This window comes from Camelus dromedarius, chromosome X (assembly GCF_036321535.1).
Source record: "Camelus dromedarius isolate mCamDro1 chromosome X, mCamDro1.pat, whole genome shotgun sequence".
In the NCBI taxonomy this organism is placed as follows: domain Eukaryota; kingdom Metazoa; phylum Chordata; class Mammalia; order Artiodactyla; family Camelidae; genus Camelus; species Camelus dromedarius.
In genome coordinates, this window is record NC_087472.1 from 85327997 (window position 1) to 85344896 (window position 16900).

Consider the following 16900-nt stretch of genomic DNA (forward strand, 5'->3'; position numbering starts at 1 on the left):
CCACAGTCAAAAATGCCAGCTTGGTTTTGAGAACACAAAGAAAATTAGAAAGAGGAAAGTGGTCATTCTAGGATGTGAAGAGTAAACACAAAAAGTCACAAATACACGTGACTAGTCCAGGGAATAGCGAATAATTTCAGGTCTAGGGTCTGAGTTAATGGTGAAGAGGTGCGAAGAAGGAGAATGCTAGCCAGGAAGGAATTTGGTACCCAAATAAAGCACCTGGAATCTACCCAGTGTTTTCCAAACTGTGCCTTTGGGAATGGTTTCTTAGGAAACTCAGCAAGGCAGGTTGCATGGCCAAGTTTGTGGCGCCAACCCCTGCTTCAAACGGAGCACCTCTTGCTTTTATCTGTTCTATAAGTTGGATTTCCTGGCAGGATTTTATTTGAAGAAAGAGTTCTGTGACCTTAAAAAGTCTGAAAACTACTCCCATGCCACCAAACTGTTGAATGCTTTTAGGCCAAGGAATAGCACAGTGAGATTTCTATTTTACATTTGTGTTTTGAAAGACATCAGTACTGAGCGATTGTATGAGAGGGTAGAGTTTATGTAGATGACGAGGAGGCTCGTGCAGGAGTGCCTGGCAGAGACTAAAGCTGTGGTAGTGGGAAAGGAACTAAGGAACATTTTTCAGATAGTGGGGATGATCTCAATATGGTCCAGTTCCTAACTAGATGTGGGTGGTAAGGAAGAGGGAAGAGAGTGACTCTGAGGTTTCCAGCATGGCGGACTGAAAGATTCTTGAATTTTAGTGTCCATAAGAATAACCTATTGGGCATGTGCAAAAATAGATTCCTAAGGTTCCATCTCCATATATCCTGATTCAATAGGATGGGGGTAAAGTCTAGGAATGTTGATGGTAATACTATTAACAGAGATAGAGGAAACAAGACAAAAAAGATTGAGAGAAAAAAAATACTTAAAATTTGGACATGTTGAGGTCCCAGGTGCTTATGAAGCAAACAGCAACCAAGACCTGTCCCAAAGGGCATTTGGAATATGGAACTGAGTTTATCAGAGAAGCCTACACTAGAGGCATTTAACTGAGAATCACTGGTACCCATATGGTGGCTGAAATTATGCAAGTGAGAGTACACAGGAAGAGAAGAGGGCCAGGGATAGGAACATGAGGAACAATTATTTTTAAAGAAGAGACAAAGGAACAAATGAGCTGATGAAAGAGACTGGGGAGAGGGGAAAATCAACAGAGTGAAAGATGCAGTTGAGTCTAATGGATTGGGAGTCAAGTACATCACTCAGAGTCAATGTAGGCCACCATTAAGTTCACATTTCAATTAACCAATCAAACTGTTATAAACACCTCCAGTTGCATGATTTCCAGAGTTTCTGGGTACCACACTAAATCCTTTCCAGAAACCCTGGAAAATGCACCATATGATAAGTTTGCCCAGTCCAGTGTACTATCACATCTTCTTTGGCCTTATCCTAGTTTCTAATAATATAAAGTAGTAAACCTTACCATTATTTCAGTGTATAATCTAATTCTTTCAAGGTCATACTTTGTACTTGTTCCCCCCAGAGTGTACTAAAATCTGACCACGGTTATGGGGCCTTGTGATAACAGGGATTATTTGGGGTGGGTGCTGAGAATGGACAACCTCTTGCATCAAAAAAAAAAAAAAAAAAGGTAGACAGAAAGCCTGAAAATCAGCCATCAGTTAGGAGATCTAAAATTGTCACTGACCAAGACCAAAGGAAAGAATAGTTCAAAAACGACATCTGAGAGGAAGCTCTACAGTGGAGGTTACGGTATAGGAGAGCATTTGAAGCCTGGAGAATTTCGAACAGTCATCTATGTTCTAGTATGAGTGCAGTGCATATCCTTTTCACTGGAGGCAAAGTGAGCTACCGTTGGAAAATAAGCAGGAATGTCTTCATATTTATAAACTGCTATACCTATAAAAAAAAAGTGAAGTAAGCCAGAAAGAGAAAGAAAAATACCATATGAGATTGCTCATATGTGGAATCTAAACAAACAAAACATAAATACAAAATAGAAACAGACTCATAGACATAGAATACAAACTTGTGGTTGCCAAGGGGGCAGGGGGTGGGAAGGGGTAGACTGGGAGTTCAAAATGTAGAATAGATAAACAAGATTACACTGTATAGCACAGGGAAATATATACAAGATCTTGTGGTAGCTCACAGAGAAAAAAATGTGACAACGAATATACATATGTTCACGTATAACTGAAAAGTTGTGCTCTACGCTGGAATTTGACACAACATTGTAAAATGATTATAAATCAATAAAAAATGTTAAAAAAAAAAAAAAAAGAAGCAGGAATGTCGTCATACCTTTAAAATGCATGGTCAAATAAGCTCTTGCAAATTCAGAGCTCTGAACACACCCCTTAAGTGTTAAGCAGCTTTAAAGTTGGTGTTAAGAAGATGTCCTATTTTACCCATAAGTTCAGCTGTCATCCAATTCCAATTACCCAAGCTCTCTAGATGCATTGCAAGTTACTCCTAAGGAAACCTGCTTCCAGAATCTTATTGACAGGACCTAGCTGAGAAGACACTAGATCCTTTGTGGAAACCCACCCATGCTACTCAGGCAAATAGCTTGCAACCCAGGAAGATGTGTTTTTAAAGAAAACCTGAAGTTGCCTCTCACCTGCCCAGACCTCTCTTCTGAGCCAGGAGGGAGGGGGGAGGAGGGCAGCCAACTTGTGGCCCCTCGGACTTAGGATTCCTATCAGTCTGATTGCTAACCCCACCTCTGACAAATGCAGCAAGGGCTGTAGAGAGTAAGATGAACAACATTTATGCTCCCCAGAGGGGGCCTTACACCATGGTCTACACTTGGCATTGGCAACCTTTTTCTACTGAGGGCCTGCCAGTAAATGTCAGGCTTTTTGTTACAAGAGGCAAAATCATGGCTATTTTGTAGCTACTTATATAAAAAGAGAAAACAAATGTCCACAAATATTTTCTTGACAAAATTCAGAATATAATAATGATTGAGTAGGTACAGTTTGGGGGTGGTGGTGGCTGGCAACACATATCTGCTAATGAGAATAGGATTGGGGGACAGATAACATCTCACTTAATTGGGGTCCACTGATAGTATTCCTGTCATCAAAATTCATCAAAGTCAGTCGGACCCCACCCCAGACCAACTAAATCTGAATTTAACAAGAGCCCCCAGTGATTTGTGTATACCCTCAAGTTTGAGAACACACTGGTTAAGAGTTTCTTCATACTACCTGAGCTGTTTTTTATCCCTTTAAAGAAGATAAGGAAAGCTGTGGACCCTAGAAAAGGTTCACAAACCATCTGAAGTCCATTCGAGAACCCTTACAGGGAAAAAAAAAATTCTTACAGGGTCTCCTGGCCCTGCAGTGAAGACTTCAGGGACTCTATTGCCAGGCCAACCCCCAGGATGAAAACCTAAAATTAGATTGTGGTGATGGTGTTTAACTTGTGAATATACTACTGAACTATATGCTCCAAATGGGTGGATTATATGGTACGTGAATTATATCTCGATAAAGCTGCTTTTTTTTAAATCAAACTAAACAATTTCTAGTTACGGGCAAGACTTTGCATTTTTTTTTAAAACTTCTCATGGTTTTCCAATGAACATCTCAAGTAAAAAACTGCAAGGACTCCAGGTTTTGGAGTCAGGAAGCTGAGTTCAAATCCCACCTTTGCTACTTACTGTGTTAGAGAAGCAAAGCTACCTCAACCTCTCTGAACCTCAGTTTCTTCTTTTGTAGAGATAAAAATAATACCCTTCTCATGGGGTTTCTGTGGGGATCAAAAGGAACTGATAATGCAAAATGTCTACCACAGTTCCTGTCACACACTCTTGTTCCACGTGAAGTGATGGAATTCCTCAGACAGCAAACACAAAGCCAAAAAGAAATCATTACATATTTCACATTATCCACATCCTAACTAACCATGCCTGTTCCATTATCCATGCTGTATTATATCAGATTGACTATTCCCTGCTCCATGATTATTATCTGCCTTAACTCCTTTTCCTTCTGGCTCATGGTAATAATGACAGTGAACACTCATACAGCACTTACATACAAGCCCCAGACACTGTTCTAAGGTGTTGGTTTATACACAGTAACTCATTCAATCCTCACACCAACCCTGTGAGTTAGTGTTACTCTTCCCATATTACAGATAGGGAAAATAAGGCAGAGAGAGAATACATAACTTGCTCAATGCCACGCAGCTCGTAAGTGGTGGAGTTAAGATTCAAACCAAGGCAGCCTTCCTCTAGTGCCTGTGTTTGTGAACTTTATACTGCACCGGAGAATGAAATATATACATTTACACACACATATATACATATACAACAATATAATATATAACATAACACACAGATGTATCCGTATACACACACACACATTTATACACTGACAACAATATAATATATAACGTAACACACAAATGTAACTGTATACGCACACACATACATATATATATACAATTTGTTTTGGTCAACCTTACACCAATGTCCAACAGTCTTGCTCTTTCAGGGTACACATTTGTATACTAAAGAACGGTACAAAGATGGACACACAGGCACATCTGCAAAATGGAAGATGGACTGCAGTAAACACAGATCCTTTGTTCCTTTTTTTCCCAAGAAAGGTTGTCTCTGTGGCAAAGCTATGCTAAATGTGGTTCACAGACTGGTGCTCATCAGTAAACTGTTGGTTATTGGTCTGAGGCCAGATATCTGCAAAATGGAGAGCATTTCAAAATGTTTATAGGAATTCGACATTGACATGACAAAGGAGTGTGTCATCAGTGGACTCATGTCACTGCACAGTGAATTTTACAAAAGTATTACTTTGAGGTGGCTTGGGAAATTAAAAACAAACTGGTTCTTTACCACAGATAGTTCGGGAAACAAGACAGTGAGGTAATTCTCGATACGTTTTCTTTTTCTTCTGATGTTCCTCAAACTAAGTGTTCTCTCTACCAAGAACAAAGCTTGGAGATCTGAACATGGGGTTTTATGATCAGACGGTGAAGAGAGAATGCAGGGTACGATACTGGGGCAGCCTCCCCTGACTGAGAAAGGAAATGGAAGCTCCAGCAGCGGTCAGGGTGTGGAGAGGGTAGAGAGAGGTGAGGTTAGGAAAGGCCTGATGCTACCAGGGCTCCTGCAGGGATGGACTGAGGAGCTCAGCTGGGAGGGGGAGTGGTTGGCAATGGTTGCGGGAATGGCAAGTGTGAGGGGCCAGTGGATCTAAGAGCCTTGAGTAACGATCAGTGCAGACTCCCACCTCCAACCACCTGGACAGAAGGTCACAGAGAGGATGCCAATCAATGAGACACTGGGGACAGGACCACATCAGTGACAGCTTTATAGATAATGGCATGGATTAGGTGAGCCTGTGAACCAGGGAGAAAGGTAAAAATTGGGGCAGCAGGATAAAATATCCCAAGGAAATTCCTTTAGAACTTAACTCAACCAGGGTAACTCTGGTTCAAATCTAGGCTCTGAAATTTGTTAGACATGGGATCCTAGAGACGGGATTGAACCAAGAAATGATCTTCGTTACATGGAAAGCATGTGAATAGTCCTTAGGTTGTAGGAAACCCTCAGAAAGGATGAACAGTTACTACTATTATTGGTAGCAGTAATTGGACACACGTTTGATGTTTGCTGACCCAGGTTCAATAGTTTTCCCGCTATAATCAATCAAATATTACCACTGGATTTTATCTTTATTGTTCAGGAACATACTCTGTAGATCTGAGTGATGCTGAATATTTAGTAATATCCTATTGTGTTGAAGTATAAAGCCAAACATGTAACACTTACTCACAAGAACAATGAGAGAGTCAAACAGGAATTCACTTGAAAGAAAATCAATAGCCATTTGGTTTGTTGTGTATATCCGATTCAGAAATAACCTTCCTGTGTTTAGAGCTCAAACTCAGTAATTGCCAACAAAATTAGACGACAGCTTTGAGTGATTTGAAGTGGGTTCAATTCTTCCTCCCTGAGCAAGGCTACTGCAAACAGAACATCCCAGCCTTTTCCCCCCTCACATCACTGACTGGACTTCCTTGTAGTTATTTCTTTCCCCTGAGCTGGTCTCTCAGTCAGAGGGTACTGATTCTTTGTCACAAAATGTGTTCTAACACATATCTAGTTCAGGCCAAAATACAAACGCAAAAATTATCCATTTGTTTCTATCCACAGACAGCTATGAAAACACCATTATTTGTTGAAAGTTGAGGGAAAAAATGCCTACTTTGTATTAGGCCCTTACTACTTTGAAAATCCATCCTTGATATCATATCACTTGATTAAAACAAAATTAATTTCATGCTTTTAAATCGTATGCTAATTTTAATTAATTTCACACTAGGAGACTGAAAACTATTGTTCTCCATACATAGATCTTGGACAGGTGTATTAATGGATTTGTCTATACTCTGATACTTGAATAAATATATTTCATATGATCTCTCTTGGGCTGTGTTTACCAAGTGGGCTGTTGCTGAACTTTAGTTTTTATAATCCAGATAAAAGTATGTTTAAAGTCTATTTCTGAACCTTGGAACATCATTATTTGATGGCTAGATTCCAGATATGATTTATCCACGTACACACCCTTACCTCCCATCCCATCTCAACTATATTTTCTGGTAAAATCTACCACTTCCATTCTTAGAATACACTGTTAATGTTAAATGATTTTTTTTTAACATTATACTGTTTGGATTTAAGGCTTTTGCTTGCTTTAAAATGAAATATATATTTTTCATTATCTTAATTTCCCTCCAAGTCCTGACTGCTGGAAATATTTTCTGACTGCACGACACCAAAATGAAAATGCCACTGAAGTCTATTTACATGAACCACAAATCCTTAAATGAATTGGATGTGTTCATAATGTAGGCATAGAGTATTTCCTGGCATTTGGTTAGAAAGATTAAATCAAATTAGCCTGGATAAGTCAACTGTTACAAGGACTGGAAATTGCTAAATTAAACTTTAACAAGAGTTACAAATGGTACTGTGCCTACTTGGAAATGAATAAGGTTATTAACGGGTTCAGTGACAGTAAGTCTGATTTTAATGTTTTTATTCAGTGAAGAAGAAAATGAAGTAAAAGCCTATTAAATTATTTTTTGTAGCTGATAATGCTTCAAGAAACTTTTTTTTTTTTTACTAAGGTGAGAGAATGTTTAAATGAACAAGAAGTAGTTGGAATTATTTTTTTAAAAAGGAAACAGAAATAAAGTGGCAACTCTAAAAATTGAGCCCTGAACTTTCGAAATAGTAGCAAAACAAAGATGGAAGCTAACACACAATCAAGAGAATATCTCTGTGGCAAAAGCAACCATGAAGGACAACGAAAAGTAGCTGCCAATTTACAGTGTAATATACTGTCTAGGGAAGAGAGCATCACTCTTTGAAAACGTTGATGCTCACATACAGAATCATGGGTGAGAAAAGTCAGACTCCTCTTGAACAGATATTGGAATACTTTGTGTAAATCTTATTTTTATATATTATGAAAAACTATCAAATATTTAATAGTACTTGTCAAGGAACTGCAACATTTAACAGCTGCCCAGGACCCCATAGGCTGCCCTCTTACACCAGATGCCAGAGCACAGAGGTCCTGAGATGACTGAGCTCAATGGCTGAGAATATAGGTTCTGGTCCTGGGTTGCCTGGGTTTGAAGCCTGGTTCAATAACTCGTTAATTATGCATAACCTCTATGCTCCTAAGTTTATTCTTAAGTAAACAGGGTGATGATGATGATGACGATGGTATCTCATGGAGTTCTTTTGAAGATTAAATGAGTTAAACAATTTAAAGCATGTAGAACCACCCTTGGAATATTCTAAGTATTATCTGTCTTTTTTTAACATGGAGAAAAAAATCCTCATCCAAAGTGAATACTGTGTGTTAGCAAAATTACATACTCTGGCCAGTGATCCTATAAATTGTGAGGAATAGAGTTCCTAAGGTCCCCTGCAACCTGAGATGTTATAAGCATATGCTAGTTAAAGAAAGAGATTTCTAGAATACAGAGAATAGCTAAGTCTGCTTTTGTAACCTTCAGAAATTTGGATACTGATATTTTGATTCCGTGACATATCAACGTATTTCACAAGTTTAAAGGGAAAACTATTTATCATTCTTCCATCACTTATGGAAGAGAAAAGAAGAGGGAACATGGTAGAAAAGTAGTTGAATAGATAGAAATCAATAACAAAGATGGAGAAAATTCAAGAAGTAGGAAGTGATCATGAATGTCAATAAAGCAAAGGAGTCAAATGAAAGGAGGATTTGAAAAGGTATCCTTCACAGCACTTATCACAATTGTAATAAATTATTTGGGTAAATTAACATCTTTCCTAACTAGACTGGAGATGCATAAAGGCAGACCTAAGTGTTCCCTACTGTAACTTCAGTGCCTAGTAGTGCCCATGCATAGCTATCACTCCATAAATATTTACTGAATGGATAAATGAATGAATGTAATTAGATTTCCTCAAAGCACCACAAGTGACCCTTGGAAGTACAGTGCCAGTCAAGTGATGGAGGTGGATGTCATGTCATAGGGCAATTTAAAGAAAGTGGGATTTTAAGAGAGAAAGTGGGTAGTAAGGCGGGGGGGAGATTTTATGAACCATCTCTTAGAGATGTATTTTTGATGAAAAGAGAGAGTAACCAGATCAAGTGAACTTACTATCCTAACACACAATATATTTATCAGATTTTGTACCTCTTAGAGCTCTGTATGACTTCCACATGATCTTCAAGAACTTAAGGTAGCCACAACAGTTACCAACTCGACAAGTGATGGAAGCAAGGGGGCCCACCTGCTTTATTACTGCTGTCTTCAGTAGAATCAGAATTCCATGGGCTAGGCATGATGGAAGATGTGGGGGAAAGCATGGGAAGGAAACAGAAGTCAAGGGAAATGATGATACTACCCACAGAAAAGACATGGCCAGGAATGGAATGAAGTTCAAGAGAAGCTGAAAAGTCCTGTGAAATCATCCAAAAGACGTGCATGTGTGTGGAGGCGACTGTGTGACTGTGAAAGCACATACACAAGCAAAATATGTGGGATGTACAAAAACACAGTTACAAGTAAATTCGAAATAGAAAGTACTACAGCTGACTGTTTACATATGATGGCAAGATAGCCACTGTATAATAAAGTTTAGGTAAAACAAACTGCTCATTTCACATATTAAAGCTGTATTTCCTTTTCCTTTTTGTAACATACTAAATGATTATAACAAAATAGTTTCAACAAAAGTATCACGTGTACCTCCAGGACACAAAGAAGGAGAGATAATTATTTTATTATTTTATTTCCTGAACCTGTTAGAAGACTTTATTTAACCTGAATAAATTGAATGATGACACAGCTAATTCCCAAACTTGGGCTGGCCAGAGCATTTCAGAAGATCATAAGTATATAGAATAAACATGCTTTGACAACAAAAATACATGTTCTCACCTTTTCCCTCATCTGTTTCCCTGATATTAGTTGCTCCTGTGTAAATATATATGTATATGTGTGTATGTGTATATATCCACTCAGGGATGGTAGGATCTGTTTAAGAATTTCACCAGAGTCCAATTTAATGTCTTCATGCACTTAAGCCATGGGGTTTAAATGATAAAAGTCTTGTGTTTAAGCTGTTGTCTAAACCACATATAAACAATTTATCATGAAGTGAAAAAATTAAACACTCAATTCCTATACTTAAAAGATATTTTAAGGAGGCCAAGATTTAAGTAGTATTTTAAATACATTATCACATATAAGTAATACTTTCTACTCACAACTCTGAAGGTATACATCAAAGGAGGTACACTTTAAACAGATACCTCCTTTGTTCTTAAATATACAGTTTGATATGCTAGGTTGCAAAATGGCATTTTTCACTTCTAATTTAAAAATCTATATTAAAAAGGTAATTTAAAAAACCTGATCCCTATCTCTAGTGTACTATATATTCACAGTCAATATCTCATCTTCCTGTGGTGTTAAAAACATAATATTCATACTGAAATTATTCCAGGGCTTCCAAACTTTAGCAATCCTTCTACTAAACACGTATCCACATTAGATATTTAACCATATCAAGAAAAGGACTGACTGCAACAAACAATTCAAGAATGCTAAATAAAATCTGAGTTTTCTAACAGATGAAGAAAATCCAGAGCAAAAGGCCTGCTATTTCATGCATAGAGGTATGACAGGTTTTTGGCAAAGTGACACAGTATTTCTGGCAGAAATACTATGTATGTTCTTTATGTCACTAGGATACATATTTGTTCCTGGAGACATTCATTGTTCAATAAGATCTAGGGCAATGTTTCAATTTGCAGATTAAGTTAAGTGCTAGTAACAAGAAGATATCTCTACTTCCCTCCTCAATCCATCAAACTTATACAGCAGCCGGAGGCTCAAATATCCCTTCTGTATATATTTCCCTTCTTTTTCCTTTTATTGTAAAATCCCTTGTCAAATGGTGAAAGGAGTCTTCTATTTCCTTACAAGCAAAGTGCACCCCACAAACACACAAAAATACAAAAATCAAGAAAGCAGATGTCATAGCAAAGACCCCTAAACACATCATTCTTACCTCAATCTGATGGCTAGACCATTTTTGTAGGCTCACTTTTCGTTCAGACATACAAACTGTAGAATGCTGGATGACTTGACCCTCATGGAATACTAGGAGCAGAAACTTGAAAAACCAGCCTCTTGTGTTTCCACAATCTATTTACATATCGAACACACCCAGTAGCAGAGTACTGTTTATCTGTGGTGGACAGCTATTCCAAAGAAGCAGGCAGTATCTCCACTTTCAAAAAGTAATGCCTTTGCTGATCAGCAGGGGAAAGGCAACAGCTGTTGTAATCTCTAAAGCACATTTAGGAAGATTTTTGATATGATACTTTAAAAATCCATGTTTTAAAGGTGGTTCATTCTTTTAATATTTTATTTCTGAAAAACTATTATTAAAGGATCTGGGGAAATATATCTAATGATAACAACCAACACATACGTACCAGGTATTATTCCCAGTGCTCTACATGTATCTTCTTCCATAATTTCCAAAACTTCTTAGGTATCAACTATTATTATCTCCGTAATACAGATGAGCAAAGTAAGAATTTTGCCCACAGTTACCCAATTTGTAAATGGTATCACCAAAAGCTAAATCCAAGCACCCCAGCACCACAGTTCACGTGTCTAACCATGACACTGCACTGTGTATGTATAACTTATAGAAGATAATTGTGTAACAGAATGTGGCTGCCCAGTTGAACATTAGATAATGAGTAGTCTTCTTAGTGCTTTTCCTACACCATGTCTTAAGTTGGGGTAAGTGAAAAATTTGGGTGATTATTTCCCCAAGATGATTATTCATTTATATTATCATAGCAGGCCTCTTTTTTAGCTGTAGGGGCCCTACGGGGTCCCGGAGAATTTTTAAAAAGATGAGCCTAGCTTAAAGTACCAAGAGAGTTATTACTTCCTTATATTCAAAGAGCTATAAAGCAGAAGCCAATACAACACTTTGAAAAAGTCTCAAGGATGTATGTTTTGTTCTGTTTTTCAAATTTGATAATTCCTAGTAATGTCTTCAAGGTCACTGACTCTTTCTCCAGCCATCTCCAAGCTGATGCTGAGCCCATCTAGAGTGTGTTTTTATTTTGGTTATTGTAAGTTCCAAAATTTTCTTTTGGTTATTTATACTTTCCATTTATCTGCTGAAATTCTCTATCTGTTCATTCATTAAGATCATATTTCCCTTTCATTCACTGAACATACTCTCCTTTAGTTCCTCAACCTTAGAATAACTGTTTTAAAGTTTTTGTCTAAACTGTCCAACAACTGGGCATCTTAGGGCTTGTTTCTATTTATTTCTTTTTTTCCATAAACCTATCTCAACTATTCAAATGTCCAGGCACCTTTATTGTTGCCTTCCACCAACAGAATCCTAAATGAAAAATAAAATAAAATAATACTTCAATATGTATTTTGCACTGAAAACTCTTGAGATTTCCCAGAAGGCCCTGGAGGATTCTGTCACGTTATAAAAAGAGAAGTGGCAGAATGACTAGATATACTTGATATATCACTATGATTTGCACAGGAAAAAATTATCAGATGAGGTAAGCAGCCTTCCCTAGGTTAAATGTGAACAGGGAAAATATTATTAATGTAAATATTTTAGAAATGTTGTCACGTGTAGGAAGTTCCTGGAGATTTGTCAGCCCCCTCACTGCTCACTATATGCTTCTATTTACCAGAGTCCTGGTGGACCTTTCCCTGATATTAGGTAATAACATTATAATGTTATCAGGTATAACTTCAGTTCTTATTTTTGAAGGTCTAATTGCAATCTTAATATTTCAATTTGCATCTAACAACTTCTAGGCCTGTGCTTTCAAACTGAGGATAAATATCAAACTTACCACTAGAGTTTTATTAAAATACAGATGTTCAGGACCTAATCCAGACTTTCTCTAAAGTAGTCTTAATCACTATGTTAATAGATGTTTTTTGTCCAAAACCCATTTATTAAATTGGCTTCGTTATCTTCTTTAGTAAACCACAGAAAAAAAAATTTCACCTTCATTTGCATCATTTTTGTTATACCCTCCCACAAGATTTTTTACTATTATGAGTAATAAATTAACCACAGTTATTGTAAGTGTCCACCTTCTCTAGACTGTTTATTTAACTTTGATGGTTCCCACAAGGCCTTACCACCAGCTACAGGACTGAGATCTTGTTTTCAAGAAGGACTGTCAGAATTCCCAGGAAAAGGACAGGTACTTCAAACAATAGGCTCTTGAAAAGAATATGAAAAGGAATAATATGTATGTACATGTATGACTGTAACATTATGCTGTAACCAGAAATTGACACAACATTGTAAACTGACTATACTTCAATTAAAACAAAAGAATAGGCTCTTTGGACACAGGTTTCTGATGTCATCACATAATCATCTTTAAAACCATGTCAGTGGACAGAGTCCAAATTTCAAGAAGCAGAATGTTCATGACACACTTGAAAACAATATACAGTGGAGCAAGACCTAGGTTTGCAAGGTACCAAGACCTATACTATGAAACCAATCCTTATACTTTAATCCATTAGAATTTCCCAAATAAAATGCAAGTGAAAGTTCTTGAGAATGCTTTCCTGGAAATCAAAGAGCCCCTAAGATCTGTACAGAAGAATTTAGCTTTTTTTCGCAGAGGGGAACACCAAACACTCTCTATCTCAAGGCCCATTTCTCATTATATAGTCAAAGAAAGAGCCTTAACAACAGATAAGAGGGCTGGGCTCTTCTCCCTGCTGTGACCTGGGAGAGTTGATTACCATCTCTGGACCTCAGTTATAAAATGGAGACCCTAAAAAACACTCCCCGTCTTCTGTGCCCCACTCACCCATTTTCAGTAGAGAACTTTCCTTAGGAAAAGATCATAGACTGATAATTAGACTCCTCAAGCAGACCTCTGAAATAACTGAATCCAACCTACTCATTTTATAGCCACAGAAATTGATGCGCCTCAAGTAAACCACACTTATAGAAAACCAGATCCCTGTGACTCTCCACCTGCGGTTGCCGGGGAGGGGCCTACCTGCTACTCAGACGCACAGAAGAGGAAGAGCGGAATGTGGCTGAGGCCCGGAGGGCTTCGCGGCTCTTAGAACCAACACAAACGTGTGGGGTGGACATCCTGACAACGAGGTTTCTACAGACATTTGGTGGAATGGGCACTAGGTGTCAAGCAAGGTTTCTTGGATTTATACAAGCACCTACTCCAACGAGCTCTAAGCACAACCCTGACACTGTTACTCTCAGGACACTTCTGTGAAGCCACCAAAGGCTAAGCCAGCTCCCAGCTTCCATCCGTGGTGGGAGGAGGCAGAGAGAGGCTGTCACCAGGCAGAGGAGAGCAGAGAGGAAACCAGAGTGAGGACTGAACGGTTTGCAGATGTAGCCCTGGCTTCTTCCTCTGCATGGCACCCTCTGTCTCCCCAACAAGGTTCAGCAGGCCATGGTTTTCACAGCCAGGGGCCCAGGCACCCAGCAGTCACGTGAGAAGCAGGCCCGGTGGCACTTTGGGGAAGCGCGCCTAAGCATGTGGTACCCGGGCAGGGAGACGTGTGCAGTGTCTGTGAAGGGGGCCCTGTGCCAGGCTCCGTGTTCACAGGCACACGCTGATGGAGTCTCAGGGCAAACCCCAAAGGGGAGGAACTTTTATTATCTTTGTTTTACACGTGAGGAAACCACTGCTCACGGAAATAGATGAATATTCAAGATCACGTGGTCAGAAAGTGGTGAACTGGGATGGCGAACCCAGGACCAGTGATCTCACTGCTGCAGCTGGCTGGGCAGCCTCTGATCAGTCCTTTATGACAGGCCAGGGGGCAGCAGAGAGGGCCCTTGAGCATATGATGAACAAGAGAAAATGTGACATGGTGACACTAACAGGAGGGGACTTAGTTTTCTACAACACTTGATGTAACTTTTTTTGTTGTTTTTACCTTAACACAGCATATCAGTGTTTATAAAAACTTTGTGTGCTTTAATGGGGAGGGTATAGTTCAAGTGGTAGAGTGCATGCTTAGCATGCACGAGGTGCTGGGTTCAATCCCCAGTACGTCCGCTAAAAATAAATAAATAAACCTAATTACCTCTCCCCACCAAAAAAATTTTTAAAAAAATAAGTGAGACACATCCATATATGGCTGCTTATAATAAAACAACTTTTAAGGAAAACAAAAAGAATTGTGTGCTTTTGAGTCTATCACTTGGGACAGAATTTATATAGAATCTTTTTATATATATATATATATATATATATCTTTTTTTTAAATCTTAAAACATGTATTCAGCCACTGAAAACCTGTGACTCTATGATATAAATGATCATAGACAGGTTAGGTGTTTCTTCTGAGAATGAGATTTATAATTGCGTTTATAATGGGATACATTCATAAATAAGTTCAGGAACAGTAATCATTGAGAACTACTTGAATTGCATGCCTTAGACCAGAGAGTAGCTTGAGATATTGCTATTTAATTTACCAGTGTGCACAGGAGAGGACAGAAGGATGTATTCCACAGAGAGTACCACAGCACTAGCCAATAATCCCTGCCTCAAGTCCCTTTTTGGGATGAGGCAGGGAATAAATACGAAAACAACAGGGCCATAATCCCCTCTATGTGTATTTCTTTATGGTTTCCCCGTCACTCCTCCATCTTCATGTACAAGCCCTGTCCCACCAGGTCCATGCCAACTGCTCCATCACCCTCTGCACCCACCCCCCGCTGTCATCACCTCCCACTTCTAGACGGTCCCCATCATGAATAAAGCCTTCAGCACCTCGGCGGGTCACAGTTTTCAGCCCCTCCCCCGTTACCACCATCACTCTGGGAAATTCAACGTGCCTGGGAGCCCCCGCCCACCTCCCGGCCCCATAAGCCTGCACTCCCTCAGAGCCACTGAGGACGTCCTCTCCCCCCACAACCTCGGCCAGCTCCTCCCACCAGGACCACTCCCTGCACCGTCACCATTGGAAACCGCTCCCTGAAATCATGGATTCCAGCATCCCACCCCGACCACACCTTCCATCCCCAACCCCCACGATGCAGCCCCTCCTGGATGTCCCAGACGCCTCAACTGAGAACGATAAGCGGAAAGGAGACAGAAACAGAGCCAATGGTTTAAACGCTTTAATAGCTGTGCTGACAGCAGAAGTCCAGGCCTCCCTCATCTGTGGGTAGTTTGGAGGTGAGTTGAGGCTGCTACTGAGGCCTGGCTGGGCCCTGGGACGTGGGCATCACAACCTGTCCTCGGGCACGGGCATCGCGGAGACCCGAGGGAAGGCACCCGGCTGGAAGAGGCGGCTGAGGTACTCGTGGTTGTCCAGCGCCCTCTGCACGTGCTCGGGGGTGATGCGCACATCGTGGCTGCTGCGGGCCTCCACGCCCGCCAGGTCCAGGATGTGGGCTGCCAGGTACTCGAGGATGCCAGCCAGGAAGATGGGGGTGGAAGAGCTCAGGCGCTGGGCATAGGGACTCAGTCTCAGGAGGCGGTCCAGGCGGCTCACGGGGAACTGCAGCTCGGCTCTGTTGGAGCGGGAGAGGGAGTGCAGCCTACGACGGTGGGAGGACCAGGACCAGCGGTTTCTTTCCCGAGACATGATTGTGTTGGGTTCTGCCCACCCCCTCGCCCAGCCCGACTGTCCCGCTGGCCTGGCCTCTGGAGATGGCAGTGTACTTCTTTCTGCCCGCCGCCTCCCTGCGCGCCAGCCTCTTATTGGCCAGGGACCCGCCTTTGTGATGTCATGGGTGCCCACTGGGCCCTGATCAGGACAGGCCTACAAATGTCTGTGATAGGAACCTCTTTTTAAGGCGACTTTAAGAGTCTAGCTTTAAAAAAAAAAAAAAAGAATGTTTCAATGGAAACATTGCCCTGTGTATAGGACAGTACTTCAGGTTATCTGATCCCAGCTTTGCAATGTCTTTGCACTGTTTTACATCCCTTTGTAAATTGGTGGTCATCTACAGATACACTGAATGCCTTGCCCAGTAGAGGTCCGTCTGTCTCCCCTCTCATATTGAAACAAAACCAACTGTGCTTCCATTTACACATTTACATATCCTTTTTCAATATCTCTATGTTTCTCCTTTGGGTTATCTTTTGAATACACTATCTGCCAATTCCCTCGATGTCAATAGATTCTTTTAACACATTTACATTTCATATCTGGATGAATATCATGATTTTCTCCGTTTACAAATAACTTTATAACTGTTTTGGTGGTCACGGTGATATGTTCAGTAGACTCCTGTCAGAGCTAGATAAAC

At 40.0% G+C, this 16900-nt stretch overlaps 2 protein-coding genes across 3 annotated transcripts in view; both read right to left on the reverse strand.

Moving 5' to 3' along the window:
• Positions 1–16900, reverse strand: part of SYTL5 (synaptotagmin like 5) — a 303237-nt gene that overhangs the window by 101515 nt on the left and 184822 nt on the right. The window lies entirely within an intron of this gene.
• On the reverse strand, positions 15839–16421 carry LOC116150754 (histone H2A-Bbd type 1). Its single transcript, XM_031445498.2, has one exon. The coding sequence runs from the start codon at positions 16231–16233 to the stop codon at positions 15871–15873; it is 363 nt and encodes a 120-aa protein (XP_031301358.1). The 5' UTR covers positions 16234–16421; the 3' UTR covers positions 15839–15870.

Excerpts from the sequence above, each read along its gene's own strand:
- LOC116150754 (XM_031445498.2), bottom strand. The coding sequence starts at position 16,233 with ATGTCTCGGGAAAGAAACCGCTGGTCCTGGTCCTCCCACCGTCGTAGG.